Below are 22752 nucleotides of genomic sequence, written 5' to 3'. Positions count from 1 at the left end.
TCCGAGGAATCTATAGATACCGTGTTGGCCTACGACCGATATACGATCGTATATCAGCTTTAAAGTTCCATGGCTGTGAGTTGGAATAGTGTGTTAGGCAACGCTCCAATCGTCAAACGCCGGCTCCAGTGCCCAAATTTGTTTTAGCTCAAATAATCGTTCCTTCCGTCCAATCATATTGAATTTTTCACATAGATTAAGCTTCCCGCTGGCGCATTTTACTCCCGCTTTCTGATCTTTTTTTTATTCAATTTCTATATAATAAAACGCTATAGAATGTAATTAAATAACTTATCATAAATTATATTCAGAATTTCTATTGACCAACGCTTAAATCAGCATATCTTTGTAAGAATATTGTGTGATATAACCTAAATGTAATTATAAAGAAATTGTCCTTTTAGTCCTTAAATGTAACGTGAATTATTCTAAAATACCAAAACTACGCAGTACTTAAAGCCAGGCTTGCGGCTATAATAATATAAGAAGTGTTTCCGTAATGGTGTCATCAATACGTCCTTCTGTCTGTTGACTGGGTTCGAGTTGTTGAGCCATTTATACGTATCCGTGTTTGTTAATAAACGGCACTAGTACCCAGTGTTTACACCATGCTTTCCACGTGACGCCACTACAACTTTATCCGTAGTTTAAAGGTGTTGTGCCGTCATACGTTTTATTTAGGACGAGTATTTCTCATATTCGTGACAAAGAGGCAACGTTGTCTATGACTAAAGCATGGTACTAAGGTCATAATACTGTATCCTAAGTACGCTAGATAATGTAGCTTGTTAATGCGTGGGTGAATATAACGGTTGTTGGTTTTTTTATTTTATATGTGAGTTAAGATATTTTTGTTAACGCGTCCATGATTGTATACGGAGCTTGAGCCCGGTGGGGTTTCACTAATAAGAGTTGGATCCATCACTAGCTAGATAAGACGATCTAAGTATTATCTCTAGAAATCGCGCGTGCGAGAGAGCCGCCCTTCATTCCTGGATGTCTATTCTAAAATGAAGCAGTTTGTTTTTCTATTGTTAACCGCAGAATATCCCTTGATCGTGGTCATCAGGGATTTCCATACATATCTGCTTATGGTTATAGAATCGTTATCCAGAATGACATGAATCTTCACTTATAAATCCTGAATGTACAAATATATACCACACTATCGTTCAGCTAGGTTTGTGTTATATTAGGCTAATATCAAGACTGGAAAGGTCAAGTACCTATATATTGGCGATCGAAAGGTCTTACACTAGTTTGAGCTTCTGAAATTGTTCAAGCGCGCTGTAACTACCACAATATAAAGTCTCAAAACAGTGTGTCGTTAGTAAGACCACACCTTTTCCTTAATTGCTTGATATGGAATTGATTAAAACTTGAATTTTTCGTTTTAATATTTTATGGCGGTTAAGATCTAAGTGTAGAATGTGATCATGATTTAAAGTCTGTTATAGTATGTACCTACCTAGTGCATGGTTTAGCGTTACGTTCTCGCAACCATTGCTTCATTGAGTCTCGGCGGAGACGCATTATGTGAATGTGGATCAATATTAGAGCTTTATGGAATTTGATAATAATCTATGGATGAATATTTATAAAATATAAACTCTGTAGAAAGCATTACTCACTGTATAGACAGTTGTTCCTGCAATGTGTAACTCATTTTATTAATCTGTTTTAAAAGATGCTAGTTGTACCTAGACTATTATATTCGAACATAGTGGAATGAGAAAAGTTATTCGCTTTCATTTGATTACAGCCATTCCAAACATTCTACGATTTTCTATTTGCATTTGTATGACTTGAAGTTCAAGTTAAGTATAAGATAATTTAGGACGTATACATAAACAATGTTCTATCAAATATAAAAATATTCATTCAAAGATCTTTGTAATAAATGTTATTTACCAGTGGATAACTGAAGTCATTCGTGAACTTGAATTTGTCTCGATTTATTATCTTACCTCTATGGCGTTTAAGATGTAGCGATGCACTTTTCTCTGCACTATGGTTTAGTTTAGGTGGATGGTCCTAAAGCTTATAGATAAATAGTTCATGTTTTGTACGGCCGACGGCCTTAGAACAATTTGGTAAACTATATTATGATCGGTGTCCTTGCGTTAAGGTGACATTCTTATGAACCAGCGAGCGCATCGTGCACAAATACTCTATTCTAGTAAAGTTTAATCACTGTTTTTTGATACTAAGGAAGTAGTGAGGTAAGGATATCGGGATGTTTTTATATTAGTTGCAAAATGTTAATGTTATAGCGGAATGAGTGTGGACAATAATATAAAGGTGGGCCTGTGCCTCAAGCGAGCTCATGAGTTAACATTTCAGATAATCTCGAATTTTTGATATCTACTAATCTGATTGTAACGTAATTATGACAACGTTTGGACGGTGTAATATATCTAAAAGCTTTCTATGGTTAGATTAGTGGACCTTTACGCTTGGAATGTAAGTGAATAGGTCAGAATACTTGTAGGTAAGGCAACATTTTAATATTAGACTTATAGTAATATCTGTATAGCCTCAGGTACCTACCTGGTAACTGTTAACTACATGTCATAAATTCCCTTCCGGCTAGGTGTACACCGTCCAGCGAGGCACTCGCGCCCACTTCACTGTAATGTTACTCCTAGTTTATTACGTTTGTCGACGCTCGTGGCCCCGACGCGCGAGTCGTATGGTTTTTTTTTCTATTGAATATTTAGTGGATTTAATATATTTTGAGCCATTGTTTATGCGTGAATAGTGTACTAATATTTTTGCTACTCGATAGTTCGCGTACAGTGAGTTCTGTCCAATTTTTAGGAATGGCATCATGAATTTTTATATGTGAGGACCAAATCTGGTTTTTGTATTTAATTGTGAGTTGAAATGGGTAATACAGGATTTATTTTGCCAGTTCCTCTTAAAAGTAAGTGAGAATTTCTAAAATATTTTTATAGGTGTAAGTGTTGGTGAATTATTTTAACACAATACTGGTTAAGTACGGATTGCTATCAGAACGAAGGGCCATTTTGTTTCCACCTCTGTTAAAGATATGCTGTTTGTCGATTGTACACCGTCTGCTCTTTTTACACGACTGCCCAAAAAAAAATTATTGTTTTGCTCATGTTAAGTACATACTATGAGAAATGGAAACTGTTATCAAGTTCACCATAAATTTACAGAATAAAAGCAAGCTTATTATTTTAATTAAACAAATAACAGTAAACAAATCTTTAAAAAATAGTACAATGTCTTCGGTATTGCATATTTACTTGATTATAGGAAAACAGTGTCTGGTAAAAAGGGCAGACCCTGTTCTGTACGATTTAACCCAGCGTCTCAGTAGTATGTAATCATTAGTTTTAATTGTGGTGCTATGCTGCAGAGGTCGACACCAATATTGTATTTCTATGTTTATTTCTTTTTAAGTTATAAGTGATTTAAACGACAGTGTTAAAACGTTATACGTAGTTGCTGTGAATATGTAAAATGATGTAATACATGCGAATTTCCCATGCAGGTACATCCTTATACATTTATATGACTGAATGTATTGGAATACAAATCTTCCTTTATCCACAAGCTGATTTCATCCTTTTATCAAGTTGATAAGTGTTCTTCATTTTTTACGCTAAGTGTTCACAAATTGTTTATTGCTTTATAGATTCTTGTTGAACAATTGTGAACCGGGGCTATTGTAGCAAAAAAAAAAACAAAAATGACAGCTCGCTTTGCTTTTAAAATAAGCATGTTTCTACCGAACAATTATTTTAAGCAAAATGAAAGCTGTTGGCCAACTGACAAGTATTTGGGGGCGTATACCTACTGCTAATGTCCTAGTTTTCTTAGCTTCGTGGCTAAGTGGTAGAACAGTGCTGTCTCTTTCCATAACCTGTTATATCTTTATGACACAATACCCTGTACGCTTAAGTGCGTTTTCACATTATCCGATCCGATATCGGATGTCGGACCGATATCCCATACATTACAGGCGCCATCTTGAATTTTTTCCATTGAAATCCTTCCGACATCGGAGCGGATGATGTTAATATAAGCCCTTATGTACAATAGCGCCGAGTCACTAACCGATAGTATGGGTGTGTGTTAATATTTTGAGCACGAGACTAAAGGAAACCTGTAGCACATTTAATATTTTAGTCAGTTGTAAATTAGATTTATTTAGATAATTGTTTAACATTTATATATATTATGATATATATTGTTTTGTGTATATTATGATTATAATATTGGTATGGGACACTAGTGACATTTAATGAGTTCAAGAGCTTACTGACACATTTTTTATGTATGTCTTGTACGGCAAAATATAACCTACTATAGAAATTATAATTGTTTATAATGAGTCACGGTGGTAGGATTGTGCCTACCTGTGAGTAATCAGTGTATCGTTTCAAACATGGTTATTTTTGTTAATTATGAATTGATAAAACTAGTCTTCTAATATAGCAGGTTTCCGAAGCGACTTAGTTTTTGTTGAATTCGGTTATCTATGTACAATATTGTAGGTATATCTTTGTACCTACACTGCCAGACCAGGCTGGCATGTTAGATAATTTGGCATAAGTGTATTAGCAACATGTTATTAACTAAAAGGTTATAAACTATGCGCTAACGACGAACATTAAGCGGCAGCACTGTTCGATGCCCATTTTTTACTATGACAGCTTACTGATTTTTATCATTGTTTCTTGTTATAACTTTATTTGTTGTTTTTAGCAAGGCTTTGTAGGCAAACTGTGTTTGTAATTAAAATTTAGATAAATAAACTAAATAAAAATCGCTAGTCCTATCTCATGTAAACTTTGGATCTGTCCGGTAGAAAAAATACTTAGATGTTTTTAAGATACTTAAAAAATTATACAAAATATACTGTCTGTGGTGAATATCGAATTTTATGAGCTTATTAAATCTTAATTCAGTATCGGTATCGCGAGTGTATCGTGTGTTGGACGTAGTTACGCAATAACGTTCCAATCCACATGAAATTGTCATTAAGTTTAAACCTTGTATGAAAAACAAAAGTCTTTCATTTCAATGACAACTTCAGATGGATTGGAACGTTATTGCGTAACTACGTCCTGTTGTGCTTTTGATGGCGCACGTCTCGTACCTGTGCACAAACGAATTATTCTACCTTCGATAGGCATACAATGAATTTGATATCACTGGTATTCACTTATAAATGTTTACTTGTTAACTTAATAGTCAAGTCTCGACCAACCCAAAGAGTAACAGTAACTACTCTGCTAATTCGATGCCAGTTAATATTTTGTATTTTTATAAAGACTCCACACTGAATTTTTATTAATTTATCACATAGCCCATGCAGCTGAATTAGTGGAGTAGATACGTAGACGTGTGCAATCAAACGGATAAAAGTGTTTAAAAAAATAATTAATCAAAATGATTACGAAGCTAAAATAGTTTTTCATAAGATGCCAAGTTAGCTGTCGCATTGGACCAAGGGATATTGTAATTTAAGTGTAGCTCACTTCACTTTGCTGAATACATAGCATTTTACATAGGATGGTTACCTGAAAAGTAAATTATTTTATCAACCTGTCTGCGTGTTAGATCCATGTATACAAGTATCTTTGTGATTAATGTTTTAGATATACGCGGTTTGGCGAAGACAGACTGATTTAGGGCAGTTTCGGCTATGTTGTAACGGACGGTGGCTGCTCAGCAGTATTATAGTGGCGGGTGGTCGTGTGCTTCTAATCTTATTAAATTTATACTTAAATTAATTATTATAAATCTATTTAATTGTGCTTAAGGGACTTGCTACGTGACAATTTGTCTTCTTGATTTACCTACTTGTCACGAGAATGTGTGAAGTCTAATCATTGCATTCAACTTTACCCATTTACGCAACAATTTACTCAAAACTAAAATACATGAAGCTACCCATACCCAAGTAACTTTAGACGATGACTTGGGTATTGTTTATTTACTACATTGCTGAAAAAGTTATAATATTTAGCGTGATTATCTCATTTTTATCGGCCGTATGATATCGGTTTTATTATAAATACCATGGGTGATCGAAGGGCGAGTTTTTAATGACACTTATAATATTGAGGTGAAAACTAAGTACTAGTGCTCGATAATATGTTGAACTAGTACACTTTACTGACATGGTCACTTTATGTCATAGTGACAAGGTTTAAATTCGAATATAGAAGAATATTCGTTGTTCTAGTTTAACTTTTATGACTTTGACATAAAGTACTCATGTCGAATATTAGTTCAGCGTCGAGAACTAGTACTTTCACCTTTGGTGCATTTATTGTTTTTTTTTAATGAAGTTAACGAAAACCCTACATTATAGTTTTATTGACAAATTATTGCCCATACTAGCAATAAAAATCAATTTTTATAGTATATAAACATATTTGACTAATTCTCAGTTACTTCTTTTAACTTAATCGTTGATTCATATTTATTTTGTCATTTTTTTTTCGAATTAATGAAATGAATGTAAACAATTTACCTATATGAAATGAAATTTGACCAAGCACACGCCACCCCCAAACATTATCCATTTAGGCGTATCGATGTTGAGTCTAGTTCACAAGTTTATAAAGATAGTTCTACTACGCCAATTGTCTTGTTCAAATGTTGTGAAACTTAAGTGTTAAATGTTGTCCTTGACCGGTTAGATATACCGCTCGTCTGGATATTCAGTAGTTCATGCTAGATGCAGAATTTTTTTCTTACTAATATTTTGTTACTGTTTTGGCACTGTATTAATTACCTTCTGACAAAAAATATATAATGAATAAAATGTTTTGTGAAGTTTTATTTCCGATACTTAACCTTTTCTTTTGAACTCTTCCCGGAGACGTTTCGTATATACCTACGTGGAAAGAGCTTATATCATGCAACAAAGTCCCCCGAGCGTATGGCAATAATATAGACCTTTTTCCCACATTAAGGGAGTGTACCTATTACAATAGTACCTTTCTACTAAGTTTTCTACTTCGCAGCGCTTTATATGTAGATCAGGCATCACCTAAAAGCACATGATTGCCGCGAGATAGATCAGACGTCTTCTAATCGTTAATGACTTAGGCCCATAGCTGGGCATTAACTCGTTAATCCGTTAATCGTTAATTAACGAAGTTAACATTTCAATTAAGGGATTAACTTTTAAGTTAACTTTAAAAAAATTCACGGATTCGTTAACTTCCGTTAAATTTATCCTAGTCCGTTAATCGTTAACCTAGCATGGCAGGCGCCTGAAAAAACCCTATGTCGATCGTTAAAAATACGAAATTATACATAAGCTAGTATTGTTCTCTTTGCTTCGCTTTTTACCAACGTTGACTAAGTGAAACCTAGGTTTTTACCATGGCGATTGTGTCAGGGCCGCTAATTGGAGCATAATTTATGACCACATTCACTTCAAAACGATAATTTGTGAATGTACACTGGAAATCGTCCCACTTTGTCGAATAAAGCCACTTTGTGAGTATATTCATATAAATATACAAAATAAATCTCGCCTTAATGGTAACCAACAAAGTGGGACGTTTTAATAAACACACTCACATTTGTTAACATTTCGGGTTTTGACCTATTGACATCAGGGATGTTTTGAGAGGCTTTGCTGTACTGAACAGTAACATAATACAATAAATATAATGGATTATTGATGCAAGTAGAATTCAAGTTTTATCACGTGTTAACGGATTATCGATTAACTTTAACTTCCGTTAAATTTGTCGAACTGTATTTAACGATTAACGAAGTTAACTATTTTAGTAACGGATTAATGATTATCGAAGTTAACTATTTGATTAACGGTGCCCAGCTATGCTTAGGCCTGATTTAGACGGTGTGCGAACTAGCATGCGATTTTAGTTACATTGCGGACTGTTGAGGGTATATACAAATTTGCACAGCCATCAAATACCGCAATGTAATTAATAAAACTCGTATGCGAGTTCTCGTACCGCCTAAATGGACCCTTAAGGACGGGTAGACTTATCTCGCGATGACATATGACTCTCGCGGTAATCATGTGCTAATCCTGCAGGCAAGTATGGTCAGGCACTATTTGTGCGATAAGGAGATACCGATGCGATGAATCATTCCCGAAAAGTTTGTACATTTGGATCACTTCTCCGATTCTGATAAAAATTGGTAGGCTAATAGAGTCCATGATGCTGAGAGTCAGATCCTGATCAGATGTCCCAGGTAGTTTGTTTGAAACCTTCCTTTTTGTTACCAGATTTCTATACATTTTCGGTAACAAAAAAGGAAAGTTTCATATAAACTACCTGGGACACTTTGGGAAAACTAGTGGATCTTGCTCAGCATCATGGCCTAGCTCTATCAGCCTTTTTATAAAAATCGGAAACGTGATGCAAATTTTCGGGAATTGCTGCTATGCGATAATGTTTAACCCACTAGTGTGCTACGCCCGCTGTTTACTAAGAAGATAAGTTACCTAATAGACTTGTTTATTTTTCCATGTTATTATTTGTTTTCGAGAATATTCACTTTATTCCTGTAATGTGATATTGAAGTAGATAGGTAAGTAATATAATGAGTGATTCCGAATATTTTCGAATACCTTAACGTCCTTAACTATATAGATTGCCCAAGAATAGATTAATTTGATTTCAGATTGGCCAGTGCCAACCAGACATAAGAATAAAATAAAAGATGTTATTAACACGATAATAATTTAATAATATCTACAATATTTATGTATGTACATACAAGATGCAAGCGTTAAGGATATACTTATCAAAATCGTTCATAACAGATTCAGGCCACTCATTGTACCTAATTGGGATTGTCATTAGGGATTGCAATCCGGTCTGATTCCCAATCCGGCCGGATCCGGCCGGATTTCGACCCCAATCCGGCGGATCCGGCCGGATTGGCCTTGAGGACTGAAGGTACCCAAATATTACATGTTTTCACCATAATATGACAAGTATGATGGTATTTTGCATCACCATTAATAAACCAACAGTTTAAAGGCTTAGAAATCAACTTGTTTACCAGTTAACAAGTAAATTTTATTATAATAATCAGTCGCAAATCAAATTATTTCGTTCTTTCGAAACTTTGATAGGATAACAAAATTATTATTAGTGTAACGTTTTACAGTAATAGGTACCTATAGAGCTTTTAAGATACGATAAAGAGCGGACATTATAACAAACATACATGTGTAATGAGATCAGTATTTAAAAAAAACCTGTATTGTGTTATTTTACAGGTAACTTTACTCACATGAAAAGAAGAACAAAAAAAAGTATCACAATCATATTAAGTAAGCATAACTATTAAAAGTCAGCGTTAACCTTTTCTCAGTCTGTATAAAAATATCCAGTATCGGTTAAGAAAAACTACAGTAACTAAATTAAAGCCAGCAAGAATAATTGACCTTAGTAAGTATTATTTGCTATTGCTGAATCAACAATCTTACTGGTTACCTTTTAAAAATGTTCATTTTTAAGCTTTTAATTTTATTATTCTCGTAGCAATATGATCTCATACTTCTCATATTATGCTGAAAACATGTTGTTGATCTTGAAGTCCTACGTCACCACAGAGGTGAAAAGGGCCATCACGAGCTCGCGCCACGCTTTCCTATCTTCAGCTACCCTCGTGGTCTCGCTCCAGCTCGACCCGGTCGCTCGTAGTCCATCCTTAACGGGCCGTTTCCATGAGTTTCCAGGGCGCTCGGAGCTACGACTTGCATTTTGCGGTTTTCAGCCGAAAGCAATGGTTGCGTTATTTCGTTCCCCTCTTTGAATAGTGTGCCATCCATGTTCCTTTTTGTGTCGCGGTTAGCTGCTATATACTCCCATAGGTCTCGATTTCGGACAGTGTCTGGCCAGAAAACGCGAAGGATCGACCTCAGACCATGGTTATTTGTCACTCCACATTATGCATCCCAACAAACAATCCCACAGATTCAACTACGGATTACAAAACGGAAAGTGTAACGCGTTGCTTGAGCACATTATTTGACTTCCAAACGGCCTTCTAATGCAAAGAACATACGTACTAAAATATTTTTTGATTGGAAATCAGACCGGATTGCAATCACCTGTTGAGCGACGTTCAAATGTTGCCGTAAAATTATTTCTTTTTGCACTATTTTAACATAATTATCGTGTTACATTACCGGATCCGGTGGCATGAAAAAAGCACCGGATCCGGCCGGATTACCGGATCCGCCGAACCGGATTGCAATCCCTAATTGTCATTTAGTCACCCTTTGCCACGATTGGTAGTATTGTTACAGCGCACAGCGCAGCTTGCACGCGAGAATATCGTTTGGTCAAAAAACACCTCTACTCTACCTACTCGTATGGAGTAGCGAAAGAACCTTAACCAATAGGCGAGACGACTAAAAAGAACTAATTAGTCCGTCAGTTAGATTATCAAAGAATTTTAGACACGTATTTTTTCTTTTTTCTCGTAAACGAAAAATGACGACGGTACAGTGGGTTGAAGTTTCGCGTGACGTCACGCCTAGGTACAATTTTTACTTAGAAGTGACGTCACAAGCCCCCAAGCCCCCACTCCGGAACTTTGATGCTCTATATCTTTGTATTTTTTCATTAATTAGAAAAAGCGAAAAATATGTGTTCAGTATTTTTGGACGACCTAACTGACGGACTAAACAGAATGCCATTTTTTTTATATCATCCCTATTCAACTGTAATTGACGACGACTTTTCCGAGCTTGCCCTTGGGTACGTCGACGCTGGGCAGCGTGTCTGTGATGATCCCCGTGGCCACGGTCACGTTGTTTTCGCGCACGGTGAACGGCTGGCCCAGCGTCATCACCATAGTCTCCAGCAGCGTCAGGTACACCTCGCCGTGGTCGCCGGGCATCATCATGTGGACCGCGGGATCTGCGGATGACATAAACAAAGCATAAGAATGCGAGATACAAACATAACGCACCGCGGACATTGTAATTAATCTCATGGCACATATTAAATAATAATAGCTGATATCTTCTAGAATCGAAACTTCATACAAAACCGACGAATCGTGTACTCCCTTTAATAGATGGCAATATACTTTTCGGTTCTGTAGGGGACGATAAAATTCGAGTGGGTAATTATCTCATCTGTGAATGCGCACGCAAAACGGGACGGGACGTCATGTTGTGTCAATGTCAACCTAATTGCTCGTAGCAATACTGAGCTGAACAGAGGCGTAAAATATGTCTGAAGAACGGTTTCTACCATACCAACTGTCTACTAACAAAGGAGGACACTACCCTGGGCGGCGGTCTAAGAACAGGCCAACAATCGCGGCCTGTCTTAGGCGCAGGCGTCTTAAACGAAATCTAATCTATTCTATAAATTTAAATAGATATGATACACGAAAGAAAAAAACAGGGCCCACTGGTGGCCGACTTACGCGGCTAACGTCCTCACCACTAGACGTTAGCCGCGTAAGCTGAAGACCCGGGTTCGATTCCCGGCTCGGCCACCAGTGGGCCCTGTCGTTTTTTCTTTCGTGTATCATATCTATTTAAATTTATAATTTATATATAGTAGTGTGACTACTTGAAAAAAGAACAAGTCGAAAAATATTCAATAAAATAATTTGATTTGTTCCCTAGTTGTCTAATCTATTCTAGTTTCGTTAGTTACCTAAATCAACTCTGCACGCGATATTCCACGTCCCACTGAACATTTGCTGCGAATATTTAGAAAACACTGGTTTCTTCCTTCCGCCTTCGTTAGCTGTCAGGAAGTAAATCTTCGCCTTGTAATGGTTGCTCAGCTGCTGACTTTTGGCGGCACATAGGAGCATGCCTGTCTCTACTGCTTTTATCTTTATTCCTCTCAATAAGACCCCTACGTTGTCACCAGCCATACCCTGCAAATTTATAAGTTTGTGAATAATAAATAAAGAAATATAAATATGTACAATAATATGTAGCCAGAACTAGATATCTTTGACTAAAGAAAAAGTGATCATGTCCGCCAGTGGCCCTGGCGGGAATCAGACCCGCTTCCACTAAACCACCCGGTTACGGAGGTACCCGGTAATTTTCTCTGTAAGGCTAGGCGCTATTGACCAACACGGAGTGGACTAAGAACCCAGAGCCAGTTTCATCCTTGAGAAAATGAGGAAGGTCTGGCACCTTCCTCATTTTCTCAAGTTTCATCCTTGTGAAAATGAGGAAGGTTCATTTTCTCAAGGATGAAACTTTGGGACAATGTAGACGTTTCGTATTCGTATCAAATCAAATCATTTATTCGTGATAAACAAGATATAACACATATAAAACAATACAAGAACATTCAAAAGATACAAGAAAAATTAATAATTAAAAAACAAAGAAAAAAATAAATAAACACATATTGATATACCTAGTTGTTTACCACGAAATGGTCCCGCCTCAGCGTAATGCTAACCACAGGGTCAGCGCTGATCTTCCGGCTTATCGACGTTTAACGTCTGCATATTACCTAGTTCGTCCGCCTGTCTCCATCCGTCCGACTGTGGGCTCTTAGTCCAGAGGTAAATGAGGTGCAAGTGTGTACTGGTAGGTACAGGTACTGTCCTTTTCTCTGATATCAATAATATAATAAGTGCTTGACATGTAAGTGTGTTAAATGTTGTCTTTGCAGATGAACCTGTGAAAGTTTTCCATTCACTGGTACTTATTTACAATTTATAATTATTATTTTTAGCCAATAGTGTCAAAAACTAATAACTACCCCTTACCTCACTAACACTCTTTCTAAAAATCTGAATATCAGATATTGTTGTCCCAATTTTATGTCCAAATCCTAGCAGATCTGCTTCCGCATTCTTCTTCATAATACCTCTTTTTATAGTGCCAACAACAACAGTGCCTCTGCCTGGCACCGTGAATGAGTTGTCTATGGGTAGAAGGAAAGGTGATTGCAAGTCTCTCACAATTGGCGGTATGTATGTGTCCATGACGTCAAGCAGTTTTCTTATTGATGGCGCCCCTGAAAAATGTAAGTGAAGTGTGTTACAAACTACTATTAAATCTTATTGAAGTTGTGTATTCTTTGAAAGTGATAGTACACACATGTTATTTACATGGGGGTACCCCGGGTACCTATTACCGAGTATTGCTACAAGTGAAAAATTAAGAAACAAATGTCAATATTTATTTTTAACCCCCTGACGTAAAAACGACAGGGTGTTATAAGTTTGACGTGTGTGCATCTGTCTAAGGCATAGTAGCTACCAAACGGATGAACCAATTTGGATTTAGTTTTTTTTGACGTGATAACGTCTAATAACTCGTTACTACGGGCTGCATGCACGAAAAAGACGTCATTGTCCCGTTCCGCAAAGCGAGAGCGCGGCACGAACGAGAGAGAAGCGTGATCTCCAGCTCGACCGATCGGCTCAGTTCGGTTTATGTATGGACCATTTTAGTGTGTGGTGCCTAGGTGTATCTTAGTTTAGTGCCTATTAAGATCTATCATTGTATACCATTGCTCTATGACAATGCCACTCAGATACTATTGGCTATAAATCTTAGTGGGAATTGTCTCAGGATGTAGGTTGTACCTATTATGATGGTACGGCCATGTCTTACGTAAACCGGCAAGTTACATAGGGAACAAATGTCTTGCCATGGCACCTCCGCCTGGCCCCGGACGAAGGGGAGCACCCAAGAAATGTTGGCTTGATGTCGTTGGGGTTGATATGCGTGTTAATGGTCTCACTAAAAGGGATGCAGAAGACCGTGCGAAGTGGAGGAGAAAAAGCCGGAAAGCGGACCCCGGGCTCCGAAGCGCCCGCGCTGAGGATGCAACCGGGAAACCGTCAAGATGAGAGAGAGTAGGTTGTACCTATTATTGTGTATTTCAATATCTTCTTATCTGTATGACCTTCCTATGTCTGTTTTTTTCCCCAATAAAGAAAATAAAATAAAATAAAAATACTCAGATGGGTACTTAATACAGCAAAAGGGAATGTACCTACAAGTTTCTAATGGGGTGGCAACGCGCATGTGACACTGTTTGAGTTGCAGGCGTCCATAGACTACGGTGACCGCTTTACATCAGGCGGGCCGTATGCCTGTTTGCCACCGACGTAGTATAAAAAAAAAAAGGCAGAATAAAAAGATGGCTTCCAATACGAACGTGTTCTCATTTAATAAGTTAATTAAAAAGAAAATTAATTATTTCAATTTATACCACGACTTTTTGACAGAACATATACCGTCTGAACTCACCATAGATTTAGAATGATTAACTAGATTGAGTAGTTAGGTCAAAAAGTGTGAGAGGTTATTGTTTGGGCTGGTGTCCCTCTCGCACTTACTGACAATGTCAACATTATTCAGTGACGTCATCACTGTCATACCTTGGGGATACTAGTCAATTTTCAAAGTTACTACCAAATCTACTAATACCCATTTGAAGGTATTTCTGAGTGACAACGTCTAATAACTCGTTACTACGGGCTGCATGCACAATAGGGTTGCCTATGAATTAAAACGATTTAATACTCAGATAAAATGCTATTATATTCAAGTCTTGGGTACTTTCTACGTATAGCCAAGGAGGTAGGGCATAGCGAATGATATTCCGCTTTGTGTGGTAGGGCACAGCACAGCGGATATCGTCTCGCTCGAATCTAGAGCAGAGCCCAACTGGGGTAGTACCTCCGCCTTACAGAAGACCGCAGCCAAATAACACTAGACCCTACTCATAGTGTTGTGTTCATGCCGCTGAGTAAGGCTGCCAGAGATCAACGAGGGTGCAGTGTGCTGATGACGGGAGGACTTACGGAACTAACTTGTTCCGTCTATTGTCCTTTGAGTCGTCGGCAACCCGAACCCTTCTTAGAACTTGTACACTCCTTTTTGCTGTGTACTTAACACAGCAAAAGGGAGTGTACAAATCAAATCAAATCAAAATCAAATCAAAAATGTTTATTCTGTAAATAGGCTTATGCTAGCACTTTTACATGTCAACTTAAAATTGTATATATGTACATCTTATTCTAATTTAACATAAATGCATCCTTATCTTCTACGAATTCCTTGACAGTATAGTAAGCCTTTTGCAGGAGCTGTCGTTTTACGAATGATTTGAATTTATTTATTGACAATTCAGATACATTAGGTGGTAACTTATTATAAAATCGCACGCTGTTCCCCATAAATGAATTATTCACTTTTTGTAAACGGAATCGCGGGATCGCCAATTTATTTTTATTTCTGGTGTTAAAATGGTGTACATCACTATTCAATTTATACATGTCAATATTTTTTTTTACATAAATAATATTATCGTAAATATATTGGGAAGCAACAGTGAGGATGTTGATCTCCTTAAATTTATCTCTGAGGGACACACGTGACCCCAAATTATAAATATTGCGAATGGCACGTTTCTGTAAACTAAAAATAGAATTAATATCAGCGGCTTTTCCCCACAATAAAATGCCGTAAGACATGACGCTATGGAAATATGCAAAATACACCAGCCGTGCCGTCTGTACATTTGCAAGTTGACGGATTTTTTTAACTGCGTATGCTGCTGAACTCAGTCGACTTGCCAATGTAGAGATGTGCGAACCCCACTGTAGTTTTAGATCTAAAGTTATGCCTAGAAAAACGGCTTTGTTTTCAAAGTCTAATGTCTCGTTCTTTAAAACAACTTGTACGTCATTCGTATGCTGGACATTAGGCAACGAGAATCTAACACATTTGGTTTTTTTAGCATTGAGAAGTAAATTATTAGTAGTAAACCACTGAACTAAAGAGGACAATACATTATTTATTTCATTAGAATCACATTCATTCCTTTTTACTTTAAATACAATTGATGTATCATCAGCAAAGAGAACTAACTTATGTTTTTCATTAACTATATAAGGCAAATCATTAATGTAAACGAGAAATAAGAAAGGACCAAGAATAGATCCTTGGGGAACGCCCATTGAAGTAATAGACCCCGATGATTTAGCTCTGTTTATGTTCACCCTCTGAATTCTGTTTGTAAGATAAGACCAGATCAGATCAAGGGCCTTATAATTGACGCCGTAGTGGTGCAACTTGCGAATAAGAGTGTCATGATCAACGCAGTCGAAAGCCTTCGACAGATCACAGAACACGCCTATAGCATCTAGTTTTTGTTCCCATGCTTCAAATATGTATGTAATTAAGGTCGTGCCTGCATCTGTCGTTGACCTGCCCCGGGTAAATCCAAATTGTTCCTTATAGAGTAAATCATTAACATTAAAATGAGATAGAAGCTGATCAAGAATGATTCTTTCAAAGATTTTACTTATTGCCGGGAGAATAGATACGGGTCTGAAATTTGTAGGGTCCGTTTTTGATCCGGATTTAAATAATGGAACAACTCGACTATGCTTCATGAGATCGGGAAAAACACCTATATCGACACACGTATTGAAAATTATAGCCAAGTGAGGTGCAATAACATCCACTATAGATTGTAAAATTTTTACTGATATGCCCCAAATATCTTCAGCCTTTTTTAGATGTAAGGTTCTAAACGCTTTTATGACCGTTTGCGATGTGATGTGTTTGAAACTAAAAATTGTAGGGCATTCCGGCACATTTATTTTTAAAATACTTTCGGCTGCTGAAGAGGACGAGTTAAGCGATTTAGTCGTTTCAACGGGAATACTTGTAAAAAAACTTTCAAATTCATTTGCGACCTCTACATCTGATTCGACTAATTTATCACCTACTTTAAGAGTAAAATTGGTATCACGTGATTTCACTTTACCTGTCTCACTGCTAATAATTTTCCATACGGTTTTAATTTTGTCGTTTGAGTCTTTTATTTTACGTGCGAAAAAATTAGTTTTAGCTAAAATACATACTTTCTTGAACAACTTACTATACGATTTAACATATTCATTGAAATTCTGGTCACTATTCGACATCCTTAATGCATATAGTTCATACAACCTGTTTCTAGACTTGTAAATTCCAGGAGTAGCCCAGTCATCAAAACATGCCCTACTCCTGCGCTTAACTTTTTTAATTTTAAAACACAAATTAAATTCGGTTTCTATAAGGTGAAACAATCTAGTATAGTACAAATTAGGGTCCTGTATACAAGGTTCTAATGACTCCAGTTGAAACATTATCTTATCTTTGAAAATGGCTAACCTCTTTTCTGTGATCGGCCTGTAACTTATCTCTAAGGGTGTTTCATCTACTTTTCCACTGAAGCACGCTAGTTGACCAAAGTGATCAGAGCCCAAATTATTAAAAACCATCTTGTCAGTTGGGTCATGTGTGGAAAAGATATTATCTATGCAGGTTGCAGTTGTATCCGTGACCCTTGTGGGTTCACAAAATAAATTAACTAAGTCGTACGACTTAAATAATTGTAATAAACTCGATGTTGTGTTTGAATTTTCTAGTATATTTACATTAAAATCCCCACAAACCACAATACATTTATGACTGTGAAATACTTTATCTAGAACTTCTTCCATTACCGACTCGAAAACAGTGAAATCCGCAGACGGAGGCCTATATACACAAATTATTATTAAATGATCGAGCTCAACGCAGGACAACTCGATTGTGCTCTCAACTGACATACAAACTATATCTTTACGCTCCTTATATTTAAGGTTTTTATTTATAATTATCAGAGACCCCCCGCGAATCCGCTTATGTCTAGAAAAACAACTTACAACAGTGTGATTTTTAAAATTAAACATTATTTGGTGACTTTTGAGCCAGTGTTCTGTAACACAAAAGACATGTATATTGTGATTGTCAATAAATAAATCCACTTCCAGTTCCTTGCTCGCTAGCCCCTGAACATTTTGATGAGCTACGTTAATAGTTGACTTATTACTATTATATTTTACTAAGCTACCATGGTCCGGCGAAAGCGGGCGGCTGCCTGTGGCGGGGTGGCGCGCGGTGGGGCGCGTGACCACAGCCTCAGGCGCTGTCAACGCATCTAGTTTAAAGTAGGCGCAGCCGGCGCGCTAGCGTCTGGCCTCGCACTTCTGCCGGCCATAGTGTCTATAAAACTCAACGCGTGAGGTTTGTCGTTGGTTATGCTATTCATAATGGGATCAATAATATATGATAATAACTTAGCACAATTAAGAATATACTTCTTAGGGAGGTGCGAGTATTCGCGAGTCAGAACGAAGGTTCCGTCAATAAATTTATTTGTATCGAAATATGATACTTTATTATGATACACTGTCAGTCTATGTAAAATTGAGTTGAAATAATAAATGTCATTGTTTTGCTTGAGTGATAACATATTTGAATAAGGAAACGCACAAATAATTATTTTTTCAATATTTTTACTTGAAACTTTTAGCAAAGTTTCGGTAAAAATACCTATATTGTGTTTATTCACATTCGAACTGTCGCCTAAAAACACTACCAACGTCGAGAGTTCGTCAAATGAATCGGCGGCGATTTGTTCGCAAATTCTGTTTAGAGAGGCTCCCGGCATACAATTATTAACAACAGTTCGGTTCATCAGGTCATTCATTATCACGCCCAGACCAATACCCACCCGGTCAGTGTACAGCACAGTTTTACGTACTCCCACTCCCACACATGCGTCACGAGTAGCGGCCGGGGCGCGCAGCAGGGGCGCGGGGTGGCGGGGGGATGCCAGGCACTCGCTGGCCTCGCAGCTCGAGCACGAGTCGTTCGCAGCTGGCGGCGGAGGGGAAGCCTGCGGCGGCGGCGGCGCAGGAGTCGGCAAAACCGTGCTATGGCTGTCTCGGGATGACAATGGATAATCCAAATCCAAACTTTCAGTGTTTTCTTGGGACATATCAGTATTTAAACATGTCCTGACCAATGAATCGAGCTGTTTAATGTTTTCGTTACCTACATCAACTAACTGACTTATATATGTCTCCAACCTCGTCTTTTCGCTACAACATTGGCTGTATTTAGTAGATATGTCCTTAAGAGACCTTTCCAAGTCCTTGATCCTATTTGAATTAAAGTTTAGCTCATCAGACTGGGTTACAAGTTGGGTTTGACATAATAATAAGTCACGAGTCAATGCGATGTTTTTTGACCTTGAAAAACAGGCCCTGAGAGCTCTCTTATGATTTTTAAACAATTTTTTGGTTTTTGTTATTTGTTTTTTGATTCTTATATATTTTTTTATTTTATTTGATCCTTGAATAAAAATATTACTACATTTATCTCCTGATTGGTCTTCCATATTTTCTATGCATTCTAGACTTTCATACATACTAATACTATTCGAATTACATGATTGATCACTTAAGCTAGTTAAATTTACATTTAATTTATAATGTGCTTCCTCCAGCTGATGCTCCAAGACTTTGATGCGAAGCAGAGCCTCCGTGTGAACTTCCTGGCAGTGCTGGAGCTGGTCTACAGTACTCTGGAGCTGGTCGCGCTCGCCTCTCATGTCCTCCAACTGGATGTCGTAGTCCGCCAACTCGCTCTTGAGGGCTTTGTACTTGTTCAGGATCTTCTTCAGCTCTTCTTCGTGTTCATCATGTTCACTGAGGAGCCGAGTATTGAGTTCCTTTGCTGACTGCAGGTCCTTCTCGGCGGTTTGAAGCTTTTTAACTCAATAATGGGATAAATGTCCAGGGAATTAGGAATTAATTTTCCGTTTTGAATACCTTTGCTCAGGTCATGGTACACAAGTTTCAAGCACTTATCACTGTTTTGCACTTATTAACTTAAAATCGTCACAGTTAATGTCAACAGGTACTGGTGTATTAAGATGAAGCAATTTCCTTTTAGATTTAATAGTTTTAATGGGGTGGCAACGCGCATGTGACATTGTTTGAGTTGCAGGCGTCCATAGGTTACGGTGACCGCTTTCCATCAGGCGGGCCGTATGCTTGTTTGCCATCGACGTAGTATAAAAAAAATATATACATGTACACTATGTACAGTATTTATATATGTATTATTGTTGAAATCCCAACATCACAAGCCTTATTGAACTTTTCCGTGGGACTTAAGCAATAGTAGATCTGTGTAATATTGTCCTATTCATGATGTTTATTTAACTGACGACTGGTCTGGCTCAGTCGGTAGTGACCCTGCCTTCTGAGCCGCGGTCCCAGGTTCGAATCCCAGTAAGGGCATTTATTTGTGTGATGAGCACAGATATTTGTTCCTGAGTCATGGATATTTTCTATATATACATATAAGTATGTATTTATCTATTTAAGTATGTATATCGTCGCTTAGCACCCATAGTACAAGCTTTGCTTAGTTTGGGGCTAAGTTGATCTGTGTAAGGTGTCCCAATATTTATTTATTTATTATTTATTTAACTAAGCAGTATAAGCTATTCACTTTAAAAGAAGCTTAAAAAAACTCGCGACGTAAAGTAACAATAGAAAGTGGGAACGTGAGTTCCGTGAAAACGCGCCGCGCGCCACCCCTGATTAGACCGCGAACTCGCGGCCGTCAGCATGTACTTTGTAGCGCGATAGAATCGCGGAGTGAGCCGCCCCTGTCTATACTACTGTAATGTTTGACGTTATCACGTCAAACTACCGTCCGTAAACCGACTTTACAGACAACCAATTTTTTGTTTGAAAGCTGAGTTAGTCGAGAGTGTTCTTAGCCATGTTTGATAGAAATCGGACCACTATGAGGGTTTTTTTAAAATTTAAATTTTGTGGTTTGGTTATTATAACCTTAGTTACTATTGGCTCTCTTTATTATTTACTTACCAAATTCGGTTTCTTCTCCATTTAACGCCTTGAGTGCTGACCCGCAGACCATAGGTACAGTTTCACCATCATAGCCAAAGTTACCAAGCAATTCTCGCATTTCAATTTCTACTAATTCTAGTAACTGAAAAAAGAACAGGTGATAATAGTTATTTGTTTAACAAGGGGGCAAAGTTGTTGTTTAACCGCACGTTCCAATATTGATACCCAAGCAAGGAAAAGATTCCAATATTGGAATCTTGAGGGTTTTAAGGCACAAACTTTGCCATTGAGTGAAACACAAAATTTTTCACCACACCGACACAAACAAAATACTGACTATAAAACATCAAACTAAATCAAATCTATCAATTTATCCAATATTTATGATTCAAATTCATCATTCATAGGTAAATTCTACCAGTCAGCTTAAGACATCAAGTTAAAAATTGTATGAAATTCACTCTTGTTTTTGAATAGCAAAGTAAGCCTTTAACAGTTGGTGTGGTGAAAAATATATTTCTACAAATATTATTACAAAAAAATTTCACTGGCGTGTTAAGTCAGTTAAACTAATCCAAAGTATTTGTAGTTTATTAAGTAGATACTACTAGTCAAAGTGTAGTCAGTTACAAATATAATTTGGGTTAGCTATTTTTATATTCTCACCTCATTGTCAACTAAATCAGCTTTATTGATATAGACTAATATATGCTTAATTCCAACTTGTTTTGCTAACAACAAATGTTCTTTTGTTTGTGGCATTGGCCCGTCATTGGCTGCCACAACCAATATAGCAGCATCCATCTGTGAAGCTCCTGATATCATGTTGCGTATGTAGTCTGCATGCCCAGGGCAGTCTGTGTGTGCATAGTGTCGGAGTTTTGAGCTGTAGCCTACATGTGCAGCATTTATTGTGATACCTGAGAAATTAACAGTAATCTTTAGATATACTATCTACAGTAACTTGTCTTAACAATTTTACTACAATTACCAAATATACATACCTCTGGCTTTTTCCTCTGGTGCCCGATCTATCTCGTCATAAGAAACGAATTGAGCCAGTCCATCGTTGGCCAGAACCTTGGTTATAGCTGCAGTCAACGTCGTCTTACCATGATCTACATGCCCTATAGTCCCTACATTGCAATGCTTTTTCTCTTCTAAATTTGTGTTAACTTTTGCAGAAAATTTGCGGCAGTGTCGATTAAAAATCCCAATATAAAGTCTTTGTGATGATACTACATTTGTCTTAAAGGAATTTTGGGAAAATCTACAGTAAATCGACCGTAACATAAACTTTCCACTCATTTTTAAACGTTTTCTTACTTATATAAACCATACATTTGTTGTTTATCTAAAGTATTTTTGAGGTTATAGAGATTGAGATATACACAAGTGTCAAATGTCAAACTCATGTCAAAATTGTCAATCACCTTTCGTTCAGAATGTTGAAATTTTCTTGTTGGTTTCTTGAGTTCCATTTTTATTTGTTTCATCATCATCATATCAGCCTTCTATTGCCCACTGCTGGGCATAGGCCTCACTTCTAGTACGCCACTTGTTCTGATCCTGAGCTAATCTCATCCAGTTAAAGAATAACTATTTTTTACTGTTCATTTACAGTATAAAACTTAGGTCTATAGACGGTCATTCTAACCTTGTCACTAAAAAAATCGACAAATTTGAAAAATCTAGGGACGAAGGTTTACACTCCCCAAGAAAATTTGAATTTTGCGTCTTTTCTTAGTGATAAGATATGCTCCAATCCGACTATATTTAGGTCCACAATATGGTGGTGGTGGTTGGTGGCTGGCGAGGTTCGACGTGTTGTCTCACCGTCGCTCTTGTCAATTCGTATCTTCTTGATAAAAGGCAACGAAGTAAGATAAACAATCGCTGATAAAAGGGTAGAACAGACTAATAAAGTGCCAATATTTTATTATCTCGTTATCTTACATGTATGTTTTTATTTTAATTCTACTCGTTTTACCAGTCACCCAATCATACTCTTCTTGTTCCTTGTCTTTGCATAGATTGCAGTCAGCTGTG

The 22752-nt window shown here is 37.2% G+C and overlaps 1 protein-coding gene and 1 long non-coding RNA gene across 2 annotated transcripts; one reads left to right on the top strand and one right to left on the bottom strand.

The window, feature by feature from the left end:
- Positions 1-10578: 10578 nt before the first annotated feature.
- On the bottom strand, positions 10579-22073 carry LOC125242252 (elongation factor Tu-like). The gene is made up of 6 exons (XM_048150997.1): positions 21708-22073; positions 21370-21623; positions 20722-20845; positions 12748-12998; positions 11664-11892; positions 10579-10910 (listed from the first exon to the last, which is right to left on the bottom strand). The coding sequence occupies exons 1-6, from the start codon at positions 22009-22011 to the stop codon at positions 10708-10710; spliced, it is 1365 nt and encodes a 454-aa protein (XP_048006954.1). The 5' UTR covers positions 22012-22073; the 3' UTR covers positions 10579-10707.
- Positions 13469-13930, top strand: LOC125242254. Its single transcript, XR_007178838.1, has 2 exons — positions 13469-13565; positions 13850-13930. It is a non-coding gene; the product is annotated as an uncharacterized LOC125242254 (long non-coding RNA).
- Positions 22074-22752: the final 679 nt, after the last annotated feature.

Source organism: Leguminivora glycinivorella, chromosome 2 (assembly GCF_023078275.1).
Source record: "Leguminivora glycinivorella isolate SPB_JAAS2020 chromosome 2, LegGlyc_1.1, whole genome shotgun sequence".
Lineage (NCBI taxonomy): Eukaryota > Metazoa > Arthropoda > Insecta > Lepidoptera > Tortricidae > Leguminivora > Leguminivora glycinivorella.
The sequence above is the reverse complement of the archived record's forward strand: the minus strand, read 5'-3'. Positions and strand labels throughout refer to the sequence as shown.